The 20196-nt window shown below is 38.5% G+C and overlaps 1 protein-coding gene across 1 annotated transcript in view; it reads right to left on the reverse strand.

Annotated features, from left to right (window-relative positions):
• CD226 (CD226 molecule) overlaps nucleotides 1-20196 on the reverse strand; it is an 87825-nt gene that overhangs the window by 16342 nt on the left and 51287 nt on the right. Inside the window, exon 3 of the mRNA XM_008067863.1 lies at nucleotides 11719-12063. Within this exon, the coding sequence (XP_008066054.1) occupies nucleotides 11719-12063 (345 nt within the window). The remainder of the gene's footprint in view (nucleotides 1-11718; nucleotides 12064-20196) is intronic.

A 20196-nucleotide genomic window follows, 5' to 3' on the forward strand; every position in this document is an offset into this window, starting at 1 on the left:
TAATTTTCACAGGCACCATACTCAAGGTACAAAACTACCTCCTGCCATAAAGATTTGAGAAGTTTATCTTTCCTTTGGTTAAAACCAGTTCTCTAGCACAGATGGTCACCCCAATTACCAGGTGAATCTAGGATGAACTATGTGTAAAAAACGATGCTGGTAAGTCCTCTTCCTTGAAGACTTGTTACCATTTATCTTTGGAACATAAATGTAATGGATGGTATTTACTTGGCTATATAAGAGAGTGAGATTTCTTTCTGCCTTTGCAATCTCTTGGCTGATTGTCTGTGACATGCATCACATTCTGATTTAATACTTATTCAATAACAAAATTGTTTTCTTCTTTTCTACCTTTGCAGAGCAATTTTCTGGGTAGGGAAGAGATTTTGTTTCTAATTATATTTCCCCAGAACATTTTTATTATTGTTGTTGTTTAATCAGGTGTAACACTACATTTTAGTGTTACTATTATGCTTATGCTCAAGGATATAATAGGAAAATTTTCAAATGCTTTTACTGAAATAAAGACAAACAACCTGCTGTCTGCAGGTTGCAATAAGACAATAACACACACAATAGACAAACCATACCATTTAAACACTGTGTGTATTTAGCTGTACAATATAAAGTTACATAAATATGAACAAATATAAGTGGTCAGAATGATTCAACATAGAAAATAAACTTTGGGTTTTGGTAGGGAGATTTTGGAGGTTAAACTCTTGCTGTCCCTAAGGATGGAAAAATTAATATTCTGATTACTTCAGATCTGATTTCAATAGTCCTTAAGTCATTAAGGTCTGCATATAAGAGCAAGAAAACAGAATTTGAGAGGAAGAGAAGAAAGAGGGGGTGTGCTTGAGCACTTTTAATAGATTCCTGGGAAGTTGCTTAAGAAAGCAGACTTTTTCACACAAGAAGAGTCCAGTGGAAACTAAAAATTAAAACATTTGAACTCATAGAGATAGAGTAGAGACTAGAAAGGGCAGCAAAGAGTAGGGGATAAAGTGGGATTGGTAAATGGGAGCAAAAATACAGTTAGAGAAAATGAATAAGATCTAGTATTTGGTAGCACAAAAAGGTGACTATAGTCAACAATAATTTATAGCACTTTTTTTTTTTTTTGAGTTGGAGTCTCACTCTGTCGCTCAGACTGGAGTTTTAGATTTTGGTTTGTTATATTTTTTATTTTTAAAATTTCCATTAGATTGTGGATTTCTGTCCTCTGAAGACTTTCTCTGTTATGCCAAAATTTTCTTGAATATATTAATCAAAATCTTTTTTTTTTTTTTTGAGTTGGAGTCTCACTCTGTCACCTAAACTGGAGTGCAGTGGCCGCTCCCGGCCCCGGCAGCCTTGCCTGCTGGGCTCCGGCGATCCTTCCGCCTCAGCCTTCCGAGTAGCCAGAATTACAGGCATGCGCTACCACGCCCGGCTGATTTTTTGATTTATTGTAGTGATGAGGTCTCGCTGCCCAGGCGGGTCTCGAACCCGCGGGCTCAGGCAATCCACTCACCTCAGCCTCCCAAAGGTACGAGATTACAGGCTGAGCCACCAAGCCCAGCTTATAGTACATTTTTAAATAACTAAAAGAGTAGAATTAAAGTGTTCCCAACACAAAGAAATGATAAATGCTTGGATAATGAATACCCCAATTTCCCTGATTTGATTATTATCCAATGTATGCCTATATCAAAATATCACATGTATCCCATAAATATGTATATCTACTATGTACCCATAATAATTTTAAAAATATATATGTCTATGTGTGTGTGTATATATATATTTTTTTGTTTGTTTGTTTGTTTGTTTTGAGTTGGAGTCTCACTCTGTTGCCCAGGCTGGAGTGCAGTGGCGCACTCCAGCCACCACAGCCTCCACCTGCTGGGCTCAGCTGATCCTTTCATCTCAGCCTTCCAAGTAGCTGGTACTACAGGTGCGTGCCACCACGGCTGGCTAGCTTTTTGATTTATTGTAGAGATGAGATCTCAGTAAGTTGCCCTGGCTGGTCTTGAACTCCTGGACTCAGGCAATCCTTTCACCTAACTCTCCCCAAGTGCTTCGATTACAGGCTTGAGCCACCGTGCCCGGCCTTAAAATATTTTTTAAAAAATGATTAGTTATGGGTAAATTCCAGAACAGCGATTGGCATGCATAAAAGCACAATGCATATGTTTATCATATAGTTGCCAAGATGAAGGCCTATGACAATTATTACAACAACTACTAATAATTTTTTTCTTAGGTCCTTAGAAAACTTCAAAAATCGCAGGGTTCGGTGGCTCAGCCTGTAATCCCATGCCTTTGGAAGGCTGAGGTGAGTGGATTGCCTGAACCCACGGGTTCGAGACCCGCCTGGGCAGCGAGACCTCATCTCTACAATAAATCAAAAAATCAGCCGGGCGTGGTAGCGCATGCCTGTAATTCCGGCTACTCGGAAGGCTGAGGTGGAAGGATCCCCGGAGCCCAGTAGGCGAGGCTGCGGTGGCCGGGAGCAGCCACGGCACTCCAGTCTGGGCAACCGAGTGAGACTCCAACTCAAAAAAAAAAAAAGAAAACTTCAAAATTTAAACTATGTGCATTTATAAGGACTTATACATAAATGTAGTGTATGTGTCATATAGATCTTTTCAGAATATAAAATTCATCAAGCTTGAGACTGCAAGTATTCCATCCAATTTCATGAAAAAAAAAATGAATTTCTCTACAGAACATGAAAACCAATGTCTGGCTATTAAAAAACACAAACTTCAGTAATAATTTCAAAATTGGTAGCTTTATGCTCTAGAGTTTATTTACCCATATGATTTCTTTTTTTTTGTTAAGATACAATGATTTAAACAGAAATCTGGTGATTAGATTTCAAAACTGATACCTTTATTTATTGATTAAGGAGAGAAAATAGTAGTCAATATAAAAGCAAAATGGTTTGCTCTGATTAAAGTATTTGGGAATTAGCATATGTGCATATGTTAAGCACATAATCTCATGTAGTTATTGAATATCTACCATCAGCAGGTTGAATAATGAATTTGTTGCTTCCCTTAACAAATATTCACAGATATCTCAATTCATACATGTACACACACACACACACACACACACACAGACGAATTTAAAAAGTGAATAATCTATCCCAATACTCTTTATAAGATATGAAAAACTAAAGACACAGTGACATCAGGACAACTGTACTTTGTAAGCCTGTATTTTCCTATCTTTGTAACTTGCCTTCTATGTGGCCATGATTTGGGGGGTGTTTTCACAGCTTCTCGGACTTAAAGCCACAGAAAATACCCCACCCTTTTTTTAACGGAGTCTTCTCATCCCAACATCTACTTTTTGTTTTGTTCATATCCATCATTGTCATGAAAAGTTTTTTTTTTATTTCACTCACTATTTAACATTGCTACAGCCATTTTTCACTTTCTGCCAATTCAATTGAGAGTTTTAATATTTCAACCTTATGATTGTGAAAGGAAGAATCTCTTTTTCCAAGCTAATCACATAAAATGCCACTCATATCTCAGAGATCATGAACACATGGCTACTTATGAGTTCTAACAAAGGTTAAGAGCACTGAATTAATTCTGGAAATAAATTTTAGAGTGGCCAATGAACTTTTATAAAAGTTGAATCCCAAAACCACATTTATGTGTTGAATAAACATCTTTTAAAAATTTTTAAATCATTTCAGTGTACATAATAGCTTTAAGATACAAATTGAGGTCCAAAGCTATACCTCTGAGCATGGCAAATCTATGCTTATTCTTCATTTCCTGTCCTTTTAAATAACACAGTCCTGCAAAACTATTATTTCCTCTTGAATATTTGTCATGAGTCAAGTCAGTACATGTCTGAAATACTTCAGTTGAAGTTAAAAGTATTTGTCTGATTAGCTGAGTTATGACATGTAAAACTTAAATTTCTATTGAGAACAAAATGCCATTAATCATACAGAAAAAACTAATTTTTTTTTATTTTAAGTAATTTTCTACTTGCCTTTAGAGAACATGTCACACAATCATCAGTTCAGTTCAGTTTTGTTTTGTTTTACTTCGTTTATTGGAGTTGAGGTCTCACTAGGTCACCCAGACTGGAGTGTAGTGACACAATCACAGTTCACTGCACCCTCGAACTCCTAGATCCAAGGAATCCTTTGGCCTCAGCCTTCTGAGGAGCTGAAACTATAGGCGTGAGCCACTACACCCAGCTCTGTACAGTTTTCAGTAATGTTCTGAGAGACAACTACATGCTGTTAACAATTCCCAGGTGCTTTTAGAATGAAAATTCCATGTATGACAGAAAAGAATAAATGGTTATTTTACAGTTAAAGTCATTAGGAAGGTCTCTTTAGTAAATATGACCACACATGGATTTTAAGTAGGAAGAAAATCAGTGCATGTGTCTGAATCTGACTTCCTACCTGTGTTTTAAGTTGCTAGGGAGAAAAGAAAAACTTTGTGAAGAGTTGGAAATTCAATCTGAGAATAAAGGCCCACCTATAGAATAGCAGTCCATAGGAACAATGGATTTCTTTCTTTTTTTTAATTTTTATTTTAAAGATGTGGTGTATAACTGGGCATGGTGGCTCATGCCTGTAATCCCAGCACTTTGGGAGGCAGAGGTGAGAGGATTGCCTGAAACCATGGGTTCAAGAATAGCCTGGGCAACTTGGCAAGACCTTGTCTCTACAATAAAACAAAAAATTATCTGGACGTGGTGGCACATGCCTGTGGTTCCAGCCACTTGGAAGGCTGAGGCAAAAGCATCACCTGACCCCAGCAGGTTGAGGCTGCAGTGGCCGTAAACGTGCCACTGAACTCCAGTCTGGGAGACAGAGTGAGACTCCAACTAAAAAAAAAAAATTTTTTAAGATGTGGGGTACAATTCAGGGAGATCAATGACTTTCTACTGCCAATTTGCCTTGTTTATAATGGTGTTTCATTAGAACTTGTTTTATGTGCATGGGTAACAATCCACATGCAACAATATTTCTTATATGATAGTGTCATCAAATCAATGGAATGTGTGACCTTTCAGGATTTCCTTCTTTCTGATAATAACTTGTCACTGTCATTCAATCCAAAATCTTGTTTATCTATACAAATATAGTATGTACAAAAATGACTGCAAGCAAACATTTTTGCTTTGTGAACTAAAAACATGAATAAATCAATATGTGGGGCTTACAAAACAAATTAACTGACCAGTTGCATTTTCTTAATGCAATGTCTTATAAAAGAACTGATTTGGGCAGAGGCAACTATAAAGTAAAGATGCAATGACACAATAGGCCATGATTGAGTAATCAACTCACTTGTGATGTTAGAAACTGAATGTTTCATCTGGATACCCGGTTAGCATCCAAAATTTCAAAAACAAAACTAAATTGGGCTAAAAATTGTGGTTGATCTGTTTCAGTAGAGGCTATTTTAACTTGTGAGCAGTGACACCAGTGCTCTGGGATTCTGGTCGTGTGGTTCTATCATATAAATTAACTGTCATGGATGTTTTATTTTCCATGTGGGTAGATTTAATAAAAGGCTGAGGTTCATCACATTATGTCATGGAAATGGACACATCTGTCAGCCTAGTGCACAGCAGCTCAGACAATCCTTACAATGCCTACAATCTTCATATCTATTCTCAATTCACAAAAAGGGACCAGAAGGTTCTGAGTTTTTTAAATTCTTTTCAAAAATCTTGTCCACAACCTGAAACTGTTCAGGCATTCAAACTGACTTGGAACAAACTGGTTAAATTTTAGCAGAAACTAAAGGTCAAAAAAATAAATTTATTTCTCTTCATCGATATTCTCATAATCCAACTCAGGAACACAGAATCTTAAAATCAATAATCCCCACCAAATCATCTATAGACAAGATTGATAATCTATAGCACTTTATTCCCCATCTTATCTCTTTGTCAACTCTATACCTCACAGAAAAATTCCATGGGAAGATTCTCTTGGCTGTAGCACTATAATTTCCTAGTGAATACTCTTCAGGTAACTTTGCATATTAATGCTACTGAACATTCAAAGAACAATTAATACCAATCCCTCATAAATGTTTCTAAAACATAGAAGTAGAAGAAACACTTCCAAACTCACTTTATGAGACCAGCAGCATCATGATACCAAAACCAGATAATGACTCCATAATAAAAGAAAACTACAGACCAAACCTGTACCATCTATATTTTAAAAATTCAAAATAAGAAAATGAAAGTTTAAAAAGGTTAACAAAGATTTTTTTTTTTAAAGGTTAAAAAAAAGTTTAAAAAGTTAAAAAAAAAAACCTTTCTGAGAGTTGGTATATGTAAATAAAAGCCCAGAAAAACGTTCTCCCCAAACATTGCGACTGATCTTCTGAAAGTTCAGTTTCTTTGATCAGTAATCACTAAACCTCAAATGTTAAGTGTTGGTGAAGACAACCAGAAATAATCTAGTTAGAAAACTTAAGACAGAGCCCCACTAAAATAAATAGAAATATTCACATATAATCAGTCAAGAACACTTATTGAACATATTCTGGAAAAATACGTGGACAACTTTAAGCAGAGGTGCCATAATACCTAATCTCAATTAATTTCTGATAATACGAGTTTGGATCAATGCAAACAGATGCAGTTATTAAGTTACTCGACAATAATAATTTTCAAGTTGGAGAAATTTAATATGCTTAATGATTCAATGACAGGGGAGCAATTTGGGCTAATGTGGAAAAAACATGAAGACAGTGAGACCTGACTGAAGCTCTACAGGAAATAAGGTAAATGTGGTGAAGTTTTTTGGTTGGTTAGGAAGAGGAGAAAGGAAGAAAGTATGAGTGGCTGTTTCAAGGCAATGGAAAAGCACAAACTGAGATTCCAATAACACTGACCAAATCTCTCTCCCCTTGGGCCAGCCAAGGTGGATCAGGGCCAGGGGCCCACCACTAATCCCAGGACCGGGTGACTTTGCATATTAATGCTACTGAACATTCAAAGAACAATTAATACCCATCCCTCATAAACGTTTCTAAAACATAGAACAGAGGAAACACTTCCAAACTCACTTTATGAGACCAGCAGCATCATGATATCAAAACCAGACTCTATAATAGAAGAAAACTACAGGCCAAGACCTTTAGTAAACACAGATGCAAAAATCCTCAACAAAATACTGTCAAACTGAATTCATCATCACATTCAAAAGATCACACATGATGATTTACCCCTGGGATACAAAGATGGCTCAACATACATCAATCAATCAATGTAATACACCACGTTAACAAAACGATATAAAAAAGACCACATAATCATCACAACAGAAAAAATATTTGAAAAATTTAGCATTCTTTTATGATTAAAAACTCTTGACAAATGAGTAATAGAAGGAACTTAACACAAAAAAGGCCCTATTTTTAAAAAGTCCACAGCTAACATAATACTGAACAATGTAAAACTAAAAACTTTCCTTCTAAGATCAGGAACAAGACAAGGATGCCCACTCTCACCACTTGTACTCAAATAGTATTAGAAGTCCTAGCCAGAAACATTAGACAAGAAAAAGGAAAAGGGGGCATTCAAATTAGAAAAGAAGTGATAACATCTCTGTTTGCAGATGACATGATTTTGTATGTATAAAACTCTAAAAACTCCACAAAAGAAACTGTCAGAACAAAGAAATGAAATCAGTAAAGTGACAGGATCCAAAACAACACGAAAAAATCCATCATATTGCTGTGCAAAAAATAAGTGATCCAAAAAAAATAAAAAAGCAATCCCATTCATAATAGTAGCAAAAAGAATAAAATACTTAGGAATAAACTTAACCAAGGAGATGAAAGACTTATACATTAAAAATTATAAAACAACTTACTCTTTCTTGAATATTGCTTTGCCATCTTTTCTCAAGAATCAATAGTGGCTTTCCTAGACTGTTATAAAGAATGCAGAATTCCACCAAGTTATCCTTTAATTTAACCTACCTCATTCTATATTAATCCATAACCTAGACTCTCTGCACTAACCCAGTCATTTGACTGCAACCTCCCACATATCTCCCATGCCTTCTGCATATTTGGGGTTACTCCTCATAACCTGTTTTGCCCTCATTCCCCAGTTATAATCATCAATGTCTCATTTGAAACTTGGTGGTTTAGCTGAATGACCTTCTTGGTGGAAGAGATTGTACAAGGACATAAGTAATTATACCTATCAGTGGCAAACAGAAGTTTGTCCCAAACTAGACAGCTGATTTTATCCCTTTTGTCTTTGTCTTTTTTATAATAAATAAGCTCAGTTTAAGCAATAGTAGATTGCACATCATTTAGTTAATATTAAACGACTTCACAAATTCTCTTGGTGGCTCCTAAAACACTTCTAGGACAGGTAAAAATCCAAAGGATATTGAGGGCCAAAAATAGTTTTGTTCACTGTCAATACACACATTTCCCCCAATTCTTTGCATTTGGATTCAGACTAATTTCAAATTCAGAAAAGTCAGTCTGGAACTATTTCATACTGCTTCCCAGGTCATAAGAAAAAGGGACAGGAGGCAAATACAGAGGGTGCCAAAAAATGTATACACATTTTAAGAAAGAAAAAAACTATTAAAATTATAATACTCAGTATATACAGATTACAAGTCATACTTGGTAGATGGTTGCACCAGCCATTCTACTGTCCTGCCTGTTACATGGTGATACTAACATTCATTTGATTAATACCATCTTTTGAGCGAATGTGTATACATTTTTTTGACACCCCTGGTATTTCATTTCATTCAACAGCAACAACAACAACAAAATCACTGGTAAATTTTGGGTTTATCTTGTTTTTCTGCCAGTTTCTCCCCTCTGTTCAAAATGGACCAAGGCTGAATACATTATCTATCGGTGGGCACCATATTTTCTCTTGGGTGACCTGTGACTGCTTGGTACTTGTCTAAAGATAAACATCGGCAGGCAGAAGTCAAAGGAAGAGCCCCTGTGTGTGGTGTGTGTCCGTGTGTGTGCATGAATATGAGAATCCTAAAAAAATTTCTTTTAGATTCAACACTATGTCCTATTCAAAAAGTTGATGGAAACTAATAAAAGTGTGTACAGCAGTTTATAAAATCTGTGTCACAGTCACCTTTCCCTTGACGTTACAATAAATTAAATCTGCTCCACATCTTATACTTGTCTCTCTGCATTAATCTCTACATTGATTTTTGACCAAACAGCCTCAAGACTTGAAATAATCAAATTGCACTAGAGAAAACACAAATGATCTATTTTGCTTTGTCTAATTTTTAATATTCAATCTTCCACTTGCAATGATTGAAAAAAGGAATTAAATCTAAACATACAGTAAATGGCTGTCATCTTCTGTCAATTATAATTTTTTACTAATGGATAAAAGACCCCATTGATATTCTTTCAGTCTGTCAACTGAATGTCAAAAAAATTTGCAACTGTTCAAAACACATGGACACTAATAATGCTGACCATTATATTTAGTCATTTCCATTTCATGAGCAGATTTTTGACATTGTTTATAATTTTGTACAAAGAAATAGTTTTGTGCAGAAATGTAGTCATCTTTGGACAAATGAATGGCATTTTTAATTTGTAAGAATTAAATAACTATACCACCTAAAAATCTATTACTTTCATTTCTATATGATTGAAGATGTTTATATTAACTTTTCAACATATAATGGACAAGATCTTATTTTATGTGTTCAAAAATGATTCTTTATGGCATTTTTATGGGTAGAACAATTTCTTGCCTTAGTCTCTAAGAAAAGGTCAGTGTCTGTTTTCACACTTTCATTTTTCTGGACAGGTTCAGAAAACATTTTTGTAATACAATATAGGTTTTTTTAGGTAAGAAGTATTTGCTGTCTGTGTCTGAAGGAATAGGGTCAACATTTAAAATGAAGAGTTTCTACTCATTTTCATCAACCACTCTTGCATATAAATCCAATGTATGTCTCACCCAGCACTCATACTGTCATTAAAAGGAACAAAGAAGGCTTGACGTGGTCCAAGCTGACTGTGTATTAAAAAATGCCCTACTCTGGCTAATGTCCTTATTACACACAGCTGCTGCAGAGGCAGTAGTGGAGGTTGCTGTTCATGCAAACATTTTCTTCATTTCTAAGGCAGAAGGAAATATCAGTCTGCAATATAAGCAGAATCTATGAAGGACAGCCAAAGCCTAGGAAACCTTGACTCTAAAAGTCTAAAATAAGCCAAGCTAAATGAATTGGCTGAAAGCATATGGAAGGGAGAGAGGGAGGAAGGGAGGAACAGAAGGAAGGGAGGAAGATCAGAGGGGAGGTAGGAGGGAGAAGAAGGGAGAGAAGAAAAGGAAGGAAAGGAGAGAAAGAGAGGGAAGAAATAGGGGAAAAGGAAGGGAGGGAGGGAGGGAAACAGGGAGGATAAGATAAGGAAAGGAAAAATAAACAAAACAGGAAAGGAAAAGAGAGAAAGGGAAGATGGGAGAACAATGTGAATTCAAATTTCTGCCACTGGTAGCCATACATTCTTTTTCCTCACATGTCCACGACACTGAGAACGCTTGACCAGAGACAGAATTGGGAAAGTCTGAGATTCCCTTCCTCTCTCACAACTGTACTACAGGCCTCCATATGGGTCTCTCTATATTTGTACTTCCGTAAGTGGAAAAAAATAACTTTTTCTCACACTCCTACAAGGTGGACCTACATTTTGTGGGGTCTGAAGCTTGCACAATGTAGAGGTTCACTATTGGATTGCCTGAGCTCGCGGGTTCGACAATGGAAACAAATTGCTAAAAGAGAAGTAGTTCAGTGCCCAGGAAGGGACCTGCCCAGGTGGAAGCCCTGAAGGCGAGTTTCACTAGCCTCAAGGTCCGTCTGTTTCTGTGGCCATGTCTGAACACGACTGATTGAAACAAGTCTTCCATCTGGCAAACTGGTGTCCACATTCTCAAACACTTACTGAATTCTACTCAACTCAGCACTGATTCAGTCATACCAATCTAGTACTCTCTTGTGACTGCATTACTGCCGGGCATACATACAGGTTCTAACGCCCTGTGACTACTATCAACAATTCTAATGTAATTGGAATGACAGGAGCCATATGGCTGAAACAAGTAGACCAGTAATAGATACGTTTTTCAGACTTTTACTGATTTTTTTTATTTTCAGGAATGTGGCAGATAAGAAGACAGGAAACATTTTTATTGTTATATCTGTAATGGGTGGATTTAAGAAATAAAGAAATACTACCACAGTTTGACAATGGACAACTCACCTAAATTCAACTATTTATAACGTTGTTATATCTACAATGGATAGATTTATGAGATAAAGAAATACTAACTACCACAATTTAATAACAGAAAATGGACAACCCAAGTAAATTCAACCATTTATAACACTGTCCTATCTGCAATGGATGAATTTATAAGATAAAGAAATACTAACTACCACAATTTAATAATGGACAATGGACAACTCAACTAAATTCAACCATTTATAACATTGTTATATCTGCAAAGGATGGATTTATGAGATAAAGAAATACTAACTACCACAATTTAAAAATGGACAACTCAATTCAATTCAACCATTTAAAAAAATTGTTTCACAATAGTCCCATGTTTACTACAAATAAATAGAACAGGACCCAATCCACAGTGGTTGGCTGTTTCATTTTTGACACTTGGCGACGTGTGTTACTCACTCACCATCTGTTATGGTCACTGTCATCACAAAGGTTTCATTTTCTCCTGTGTGTGCCTGGAAACAGCAGCGGTAAAGTCCCGAGTCAGAGGTAGTGACATTTGGGATAATGATGAAGCTCCTCCCTCCCTGGCTGCAGTTGATCAATATTTGTCTCCGGTACTTTGAGGTGTAATTTCTGCCTTGGAACAAGTTGCAATACATCAAGAGGTCAATCTGATGGGGCTGGATCTTTTCCCACGTAACTTGTTGAACCGGCCACGTCATTTGTTGCTGACAGGCGAGTGTAATATTTTGTCCAGGTTCTGAGACTATGTGACTATTTGATGGCACAGCTATCTCAAAACTATCTGAAAAGAAGAAGTAAATAATTAGATGTAGGTTGTCAAATTCCTGGACATGGCGGTGGAAGCTACTCACAGAAGTTCTAGCAAAATGATCGGTGATGTTACTTAACATAGTTTCACCAGTTGTAAATTTTATCTTTATACTACATTTTTGTGAGAAGACTTTCATTTTAAGGCCAAGAGATAAATAAAAAAGAGGATATGATTGTTCACACATGGTTTTCTGAGTGTTACTTGGTTAACCATGTAGTGAGAAACATAACCAAAACCCCTGGTGCTTTCCTGGGTAGCTATCATATCAAAAGGCTGAATTTTGCAACAAGACGACTCTGCAATAATGATGGGCAGTGACTAAAACACTGACTCTGAGAATCAAATTTCCAGATTATAATCATACCGACAAAGGTTTTAACCACCATAACAAAGAAATCAAATCATTTTCCTTAAACCCATACATAAACTCATTTTTCAGATATACAAGATTGCCTTACATAGGTAGACCGGTACCCAAATGTGTTATGAATTCCTGGTACCAAGAAAGTTCCCCAGAATTTTCCTACCTTCCTGATGCCATTTCTGGAATTCCCAGGAAATTCCCAGTAAATTTCACCAAATATCTAAGTCGATGATTCTTACTGTATATTTGGGGACCCCAGAAGATCCCTATGCTTCTTTCATGGATCTGCAAGGTCACACCTATTTTGATCTTAAATTATTAAGATATAATTTACCCTCATCATTCTCTCACGAGTACACAGTAGATATTTCTGGATGGGATGTGTGCTTGAAAATTCTTGTGTTTGAAATTTTGCTCAATGTTAATTTCTAATACACTAAATATGATAGATATAACTTATATAAACCAACACTCCTTGGAGGTCCTCAATAATTTTTAAGATTATAAAGGGATCCTGAGACCAAAAAGTTTGGGAACCTGATCTAAAAACATAAACTCAGAAATTATTCTCAAAATTAAGATAGCCCAAAGCGATAAACGTGGATTTATTTATTAGTGATTAACATCTTATTTCATTTGTTAGTGTTACTGAGGCCAAAAAAGAATTCTGATCCACTGTTTAAGTAGAGAAGGAAGGCTGAGTGGTAAGGATGTCACAAAGCTGGCTGGCACTTGAGAAATACAGTAATTGGAAGAGCATCTGTCTCTCCATCCATAGGACAGTTTTGCTCAGGGCTGGCCCAAGAGTCACTGTCTTGGCTTACAAAGAGGGGGAGGGGAGGGGAGGGGAGAAAAGTAGAGGGAGAGGGAAATAGAAGGAGAGAGACAAAGAGAGAGGAGGAAAAGATGATGTACATTCAAAGAGAGTATAATTACTTCTAAAATGTAGTAAGAGTTTCTATCTCTATTGTACTAGAACACTATGTCTAGAATAGTTTCATCCCCATTGATAACTAGCTTTTTGTCTTCAGCATTTGGTTCCACGAGGAGTCAAAATGTTGTAAAGAGAAAACCACAGTGCTCCAGTTTTCCTGCATGTGACCATACAACTGTTTACCAAAGTTAACACTTTACCCACATAACAGGTACCCAGAATACATTTCATCTTTAGGTGATGAACCAACACAAGAAAAGAGAAGGAATAGAAGGAAAGAGGAAAAAATTCATAAATTAAAGATAAGAACATAAAAGCTTAAAGAAAACAAAAAAATTGAAATAAAAATTAGGACAGGTAGCCGGGCTCAGTGGCTCAGCCTGTAAACCCGCGCCTTTGGGAGGCTGAGGTGAGTGGATTGCCTGAGCCCGCGGGTTTGAGACCCGCCTGGGCAGCGACACCTCATCTCTACAATAAATCAAAAAATCAGCCGGGTGTGGTAGCGCACGCCTGTAGTTCCGGCTACTCAGAAGGCTGAGGCGGAAGGATCGCCGGAGCCCAGCAGGTCGAGGCTGCGGTGGCCGGGAGCATCCACTGCACTCCAGTCTGGGTGACAGAGTGAGACTCCAACTCAAAAAAAAATTAAGACAGGGAAAGGAAGATGTGGGAAAAGAAAGAAGGAAATAAGGGACTCTATGAAGAAATGGCTAAATCAGACACTAGCACACTGTTAAAAAACAACAGAACATGAAAGAAATGAAAAAAAAAAGAAGAGAATCGAATTTTTGTGTGAGCCATTCTGCACCGTGGGAGGTAAGAGGCAGTAAGTAAGTGACCACAACCTGGCATGATGTGGAAGTATGTCTTCAGTGCCCACACTCACGACTCTTTTGTTTTCTTCTTCTCTGGATGCCATGACCCTCCACTCAAGAAATTTATCTATCTTTCTAACCACAACCCACTCTCAGGAAGCAACCCCATTTACCTGTTGACTCAGGTATACAGTGGGGTCTTCTCTCTAAAGTGTCTGCATTTTCACACAGGACAAATGCATGAAGCCATGAAGACAATCTCCAATAATGAATGCCCAGTCCTCACCGTCACAGATGGAGCTGTCTTTGGGGGAGTATGGTATAGGGACGTCAGAGCAGAGGCTCCATGCAAGGACCCAGACCCACCTGTCAATAGATTCACAATAGAACTGAAAGAGGCAGGACCCCATCCCCAGAGGCAGGTGGTTTCAAAGCAAAGTTGCTGCCTTTTCTGACCAAAAAAGTAACAAAGTAACAAAGTAACTGGTTAGTGCCAGATGAAAGTGGAGAACCACACATGGTCTGAAGGACCTGCCTTGCCTCAAATGTTGCTTGTGGCTGCTTAGATCACTGGATCTTCCTGCATGCCAGATGGAAGGCTGCCCAAATAACCTGAAGACAATGACCAGGAAGACCGCATGCAAACAAGAGGACCCCGGCATCCTGAAGAACTCGGGGTTGGAAAGTACATCCTCGTAAAACAGGAACCAACGTGTCATAGTTAATAGAGAATAAAAGAACTTGATTCTAATGTATGCCCAAAACAGAAACAAAAATAATAAAACCAGTTTATCCTATAGTTATATTTCACTATGTATTAATGCTTAGAATAAACATAGAATAGATCGTGTGTTGTTTCTACACGATTTTTATTGCGAAAAAAATGAAATACTTTGTGTTTTGTATGTGACCTTTCTGGCATGGTAAGAGATCATCCTTGAAAATTATTTCAGTGCTTCATCCTTTTTTCCAAGTACTGCTCAGGCCATGGGTGCTCCAAACATTTCAGGGTACACCTGTCTCAAACCACTTCCTTGCCCACTGGCATGTCCCAGCTGCTGACCCGTCCATCCACCTCACCGTCCTCACTGGTCAATAGCTATGCATGCAGTCTGAGCAGTTCTTCCAAAACCCTCACCAACTTCACAAAACCCTGAGCCTTTTATTTTCAGATCTATGAGCCCCAAACCTTCATACAGATAAACCTATCTACACTACTCTGTCTTCAGCAGCTAGAACCATGCTTGTCATAGAGTACAGAAGTCAGCCAATATTTTTTGAATAAAAATTAATTTTCAATTCACTTGGCACTCAATATGCATTACATGTTCACTGATTTGGGGGGAGATTCACTTCCATTATAGCCCTAATGTTAAGAAGCAACTTTAAAATAATAATTGCAAAAACTAAATGAACTGGTAGTTCTAGGCAATAATCACCAGTGTCTGCAAATTTACAAAAAAAAAATTTATGTTTTCATAACAACCCCTTGGAAGTCCTAGCCGTACCAAAAGTATCAAGCCTGATGCTAATCAAACCTCCAACTACTAATTTACAGAACTACCAGAAGCAGAGAAACATGTTAACACACACACAAAAAATGACATGATGGGAAGGCAGTCAGTGGAAATATGGAAATACTCAGTGACAAAAAGAAAATTAGAGGCAGAAGAAGAAACCTACAGGTTAAAGTAATAGAAGAGACACTAAACAGTTACAATGTGTGGAACTTAGGAAAGGAAGTATATAGAGAACAATTAGAGGAATGTGAAGTAGACGTTTAGGAATTTTAAGAAATCTTTGCTATTTCTCTGGAGCTAGGAGTGATGATGGTATCAACTTTATGTTAAGTCTCCTCATCTTTAGAGATTCAGTCTGAAATATTTATAAACAAGATGATAGGACAACTTGGATTTGCTTCGAAATAATGAAAGCAAAGAGGTATTGTAAGATATGTAGAACAATAATATTGACTTGAACTTGACAGTTGGTGAAACTATACTATGGTCACATGGGATTTCATTATACTATTCTTTCTGTTCTTGTGTATGTTGAAAACTCTCGTCATAAAAGGCCTAAAAATGTTTTTGTATAGGTATGAGACATAAGAGAACTAACTTAAGTTGAAGTACCTGCTTTGTGAAAGGTATCCCACACACCCAATCTCTAATCCTTATAACAACATCAGCCGATTGGTATTAATGCACCTGTTTCACAGATGAAGACAAAACAAACAAACAAACAACTTAAGCGGCTTTCCCAAAGAGCTGTGCTGGCTAAGAGCAGAATCAGAAATCAAGTTAATTCATTTGGTGTTAAAGGCCACACATTTTCCAGGCCAGAGCTCCACTACCTCTTGACTTTCTCCTGTATCTTCAGCCTCTGCTTCTAAGTGGATCCTCCCCAAACCTCTAAAAAGGATCTCTCTCCACCCTCGAAAACCAACTTTGGGATCCTGTGATGCTGTCCAACCCCTGTTACTTCTTCCCTATGTACTCAGAACTCTGCAAGGATAGGGTTTCACCTCAGCTCTGCCTCCTCATTTCTCAAGAACTTCATTCCATCAAACATCCATTTCCACCATTCTATCAAGACTGAAATGTCACCAGTGTTCTTGTCCCGGACCACCACCACCAGATGTCCAGCCCTCTGGGACACACTCTACCCTTTGGCTTCTGTAATATTTCACTTTCCTGCATCTGCTTTGTCCTTTCTGTCCTCCTTCCACCGTCTCCTTCATGGTAACTCTTCCTCTGCTGGTCCTTTTTAAATGTCTGTTGTGCCCCCAGGACTCCATTGCTCTTTCTTCTCTACCTGCTACCCTTGGGTCATCCTACCTATGCTCACCATTCAATCATCTCTTATGAGCAGATTAAGTACAAATCAATAAAAAGCTCCTTCTCAATCAGAACTCTACCTAGGGTTTCTTAAGCATGACTATAACTTGTTCTTATGATGTTCAAAACTAAAAATTGACCAGAATGCAATGGCTCACACCTGTAATCCCAGCAATTTGGGAGGCTGAGGAGAAAGGATTGCCTGAGCCCTGGGGGTTCAAGACTGGCCTGGGTAACTTGGCAAGACCTCATCTCTACAATAAATTTAAAAGATTAGCTGGGTGTAGTGGTGCATGCCTATAGTCTTAGCTACTTGGGAGGCTGAGGCAGAAGGATTGTCTGAGCCCAGCAGGTCGAGGCTATAGTAGCCGTGACAGTGACACTGCACTCTAGCCAGAGGGATAAAGTAAGACTCTGAATCAAAAAATTTAAAAATTAAGTGAAATAAAAATTATACTCTCCAGAACCTCCTCTAGACATCTACAGGAGCACTAGCATGACACCAGATAATTAGAAGTGATGACAGTGGTAGCTTCATGTATTCTCAGTTGTGCCTAAATGATGCATATGCTCAATGGAGAACTTTCCAAAAACTCTTTCTTTTTTTGAGTTGGAGTCTCACTCTATCACCCAGGCTGGAGTGCAGCAGCATGCTCACAGTCACTCCAGCATCCATCTACTGGGCTCAGGCGATCCTTACACCTTAGCCTCCCAAGTAGCCAGAACTACAGGCGTGCACTACTACACCCAGTTATTTTTTTTTCTTTTTGTAGAGACAGGTCTCGCCAAGTTGCCCAGGCTGGTCTTGAACCCGCAGGCTCAGGCAATCCACTTGCCTCAGCCTCCTAAGTGCTCAGATTACAGGCTGAGCTACCAAGCCCGGCCTCCTAAAACACTTTATAGGGACCCATATAAAAACAAAATAAGGCCGGGTGTGGTGGTTCATACCTACCTTCTCAGCACTTTAGGAGGCTGAAGTGGGAGGATTGCTTGAACACAGGAGGTAGAGACCAGCCTAGGTGAGACCTCATCTCTATCAAAAAATCAAAAATTTAGCTGGGTGTGGTGGCACGGGCCTGTAGTTCCAGCTACTCAGGAGGCTGAGATGGAAAGATCGTCTGAGCCCAGGAGGTGGAGGTTACAGTGAGCCATGATCATGTCATTGCACTTCAGCCTGGGCAAAAGAGTGAGTCCCCAATTCAAAAGAAAAAAAAAGCAAAATAAAATAAAATGTTGATTGCCTGAGGACTAAGGAAGTCTTCTAATATAGTCTCAGCTAAAGCTCTCGAAAACTAGCAAGCTAAAGAAACACATATTAATTCCCAGTTACAAGTAGCAACGAAGTCCAGAAAACAGAGAAAGAACAGTTGAAGCTCTCAGGCCTGTGGTGAGAGAGGATGTACTGAGGGCAGAAAAGGGAACTCAGACCAAAAGGTGGAATTTCCTGAGAATAAGTGCCTCCCTCACAGTTCCGCCTGTGACAGACCCAAAAAAAGTGAAAGCGACAATCATGTGGTCACTTAATGAAGGTGTCAGGCAGCTTCAAACAGACCAGAAACAGGAGCCAACAGGTGCCTCTAACCTAGAACACGTCAGCATTCACGGAAAGAGTTACCACGCATACGCCTGCCCACCTGTGTAAACTCTCTGTGGTGGGGTCACTTCACACATAGAAGGTGATGACGGTATTGGATGGCATTTCTCTAAAAAGCTGCAATGTTGTCCAGTGGCCAAATCTGGAGATGTAAAGGGTTGGCTTGTGTCCTCCAAAATTCCTAAGGTAAAGTCCTAATCCTCAGTGCCTCAAAACATAATCTGATTTGGAAACAGGGCCGTTGCAGATGTAATTAGTTAAGATGAGGTCATCCTGGATTAGGGTGAGCCTTAATCCAATATGTCTGCTGTCCTTTAAAAAAAAAACCAGGCCTTTGGACACAGACATGCACACAAGGCAGAACGCCATATGAAAAGACAAAGGCAGAGCTCTGGGTAACATGTCCACAGACCAAGGAAACCCAGAGATTGTCAGAAACTTCCAGAAGCTAGGAGAAGTCTTCCCCTCACAGCTTTCAGAGAAAGCCAGCCCTGCTGATAACTTCACCTCAGACATCTAGCCTCCAGAACTTCCAGGCAGTAAAGTCCTGTGACTTAAGCCACCCAGTCATTGGTAATGTGTGACAGCATCTCTAGGACACTAATAGGGGCATAAGGACCATGAGGACAACATTTCGGTTACAGTCTGGCCCTAACCAGAAGCAACAAGGCCGTTAGGGAAATCCACCTTCCTCCTAAATCCCCACCTCACAGATTGTCATTTTCTGTCTTTCATTTAAAGTGTGGTTAAAAGGTAAAGGAACCAAACAAGATAAAAATAAGCTCAACTGAAAGGCACAGATAAAGCAAAAAGAAGAGCTACAGGAAAGAGATTTTTTAAAAAACAGCCTGACAAAGTCATCATGAAGACAGGCAAGGCCATTTGTTTCAGTGGGGCGGGGGGGGTGACAGAAATCCAGCAAACCTGTCCTGGAAATCAGAGATTCAGCCTAGAAAATACATATTAAGAGAAGATTTGCAGTATGTCAAAAATGTGATGCCCCAGACTAATCACCAAACAACAAATGATTTGCCATGCAGGCCTGGGCAGATTTGTGATTCAAATCACCTATGAGTCAAAGCAACTACTAAGGTACTCACCCACAGCCCCCACCCCTAAAGCCCAGGTTGTCCACCAGGGCAGTTTCATGGGGCTCAGAGGAAAGGATCTCTGAAGGGTAACCAGGGATCCTCATGTAGCAAATGGATTCAAGTTCTAATTGTTAAAAAAATATATATCGCTTTCAACCTCCCCACCATGGTGCAATGAGAATCATGGTTTTCATTTCTTTTTCTTTTTTTTATAATCAATATTTTTTATTATGATATTGTGGGGTACAGTTAAGGGTTAGGTATACAAATATACTTCATTCAGGCACCCTTGTTGAGAAGAGGGTGTCTCCCCGTCCCCAGACAGATATTTACTACCATTAATCCCATCTCCCGTCCCCCCCCTCCATAGTTTCCCACTACTGTCAGTCATTTTCTTATAGTATTACATTGGATGTTCAAGGTCCACTATATGAGTGAGAACACGTGATACTCAGATCTTTGTTTCTGTGA

This window comes from Carlito syrichta, unplaced genomic scaffold (assembly GCF_000164805.1).
Source record: "Carlito syrichta isolate Samal-C Ts95f unplaced genomic scaffold, Tarsius_syrichta-2.0.1 Scaffold309798, whole genome shotgun sequence".
NCBI classification, from domain to species: Eukaryota; Metazoa; Chordata; class Mammalia; order Primates; family Tarsiidae; genus Carlito; species Carlito syrichta.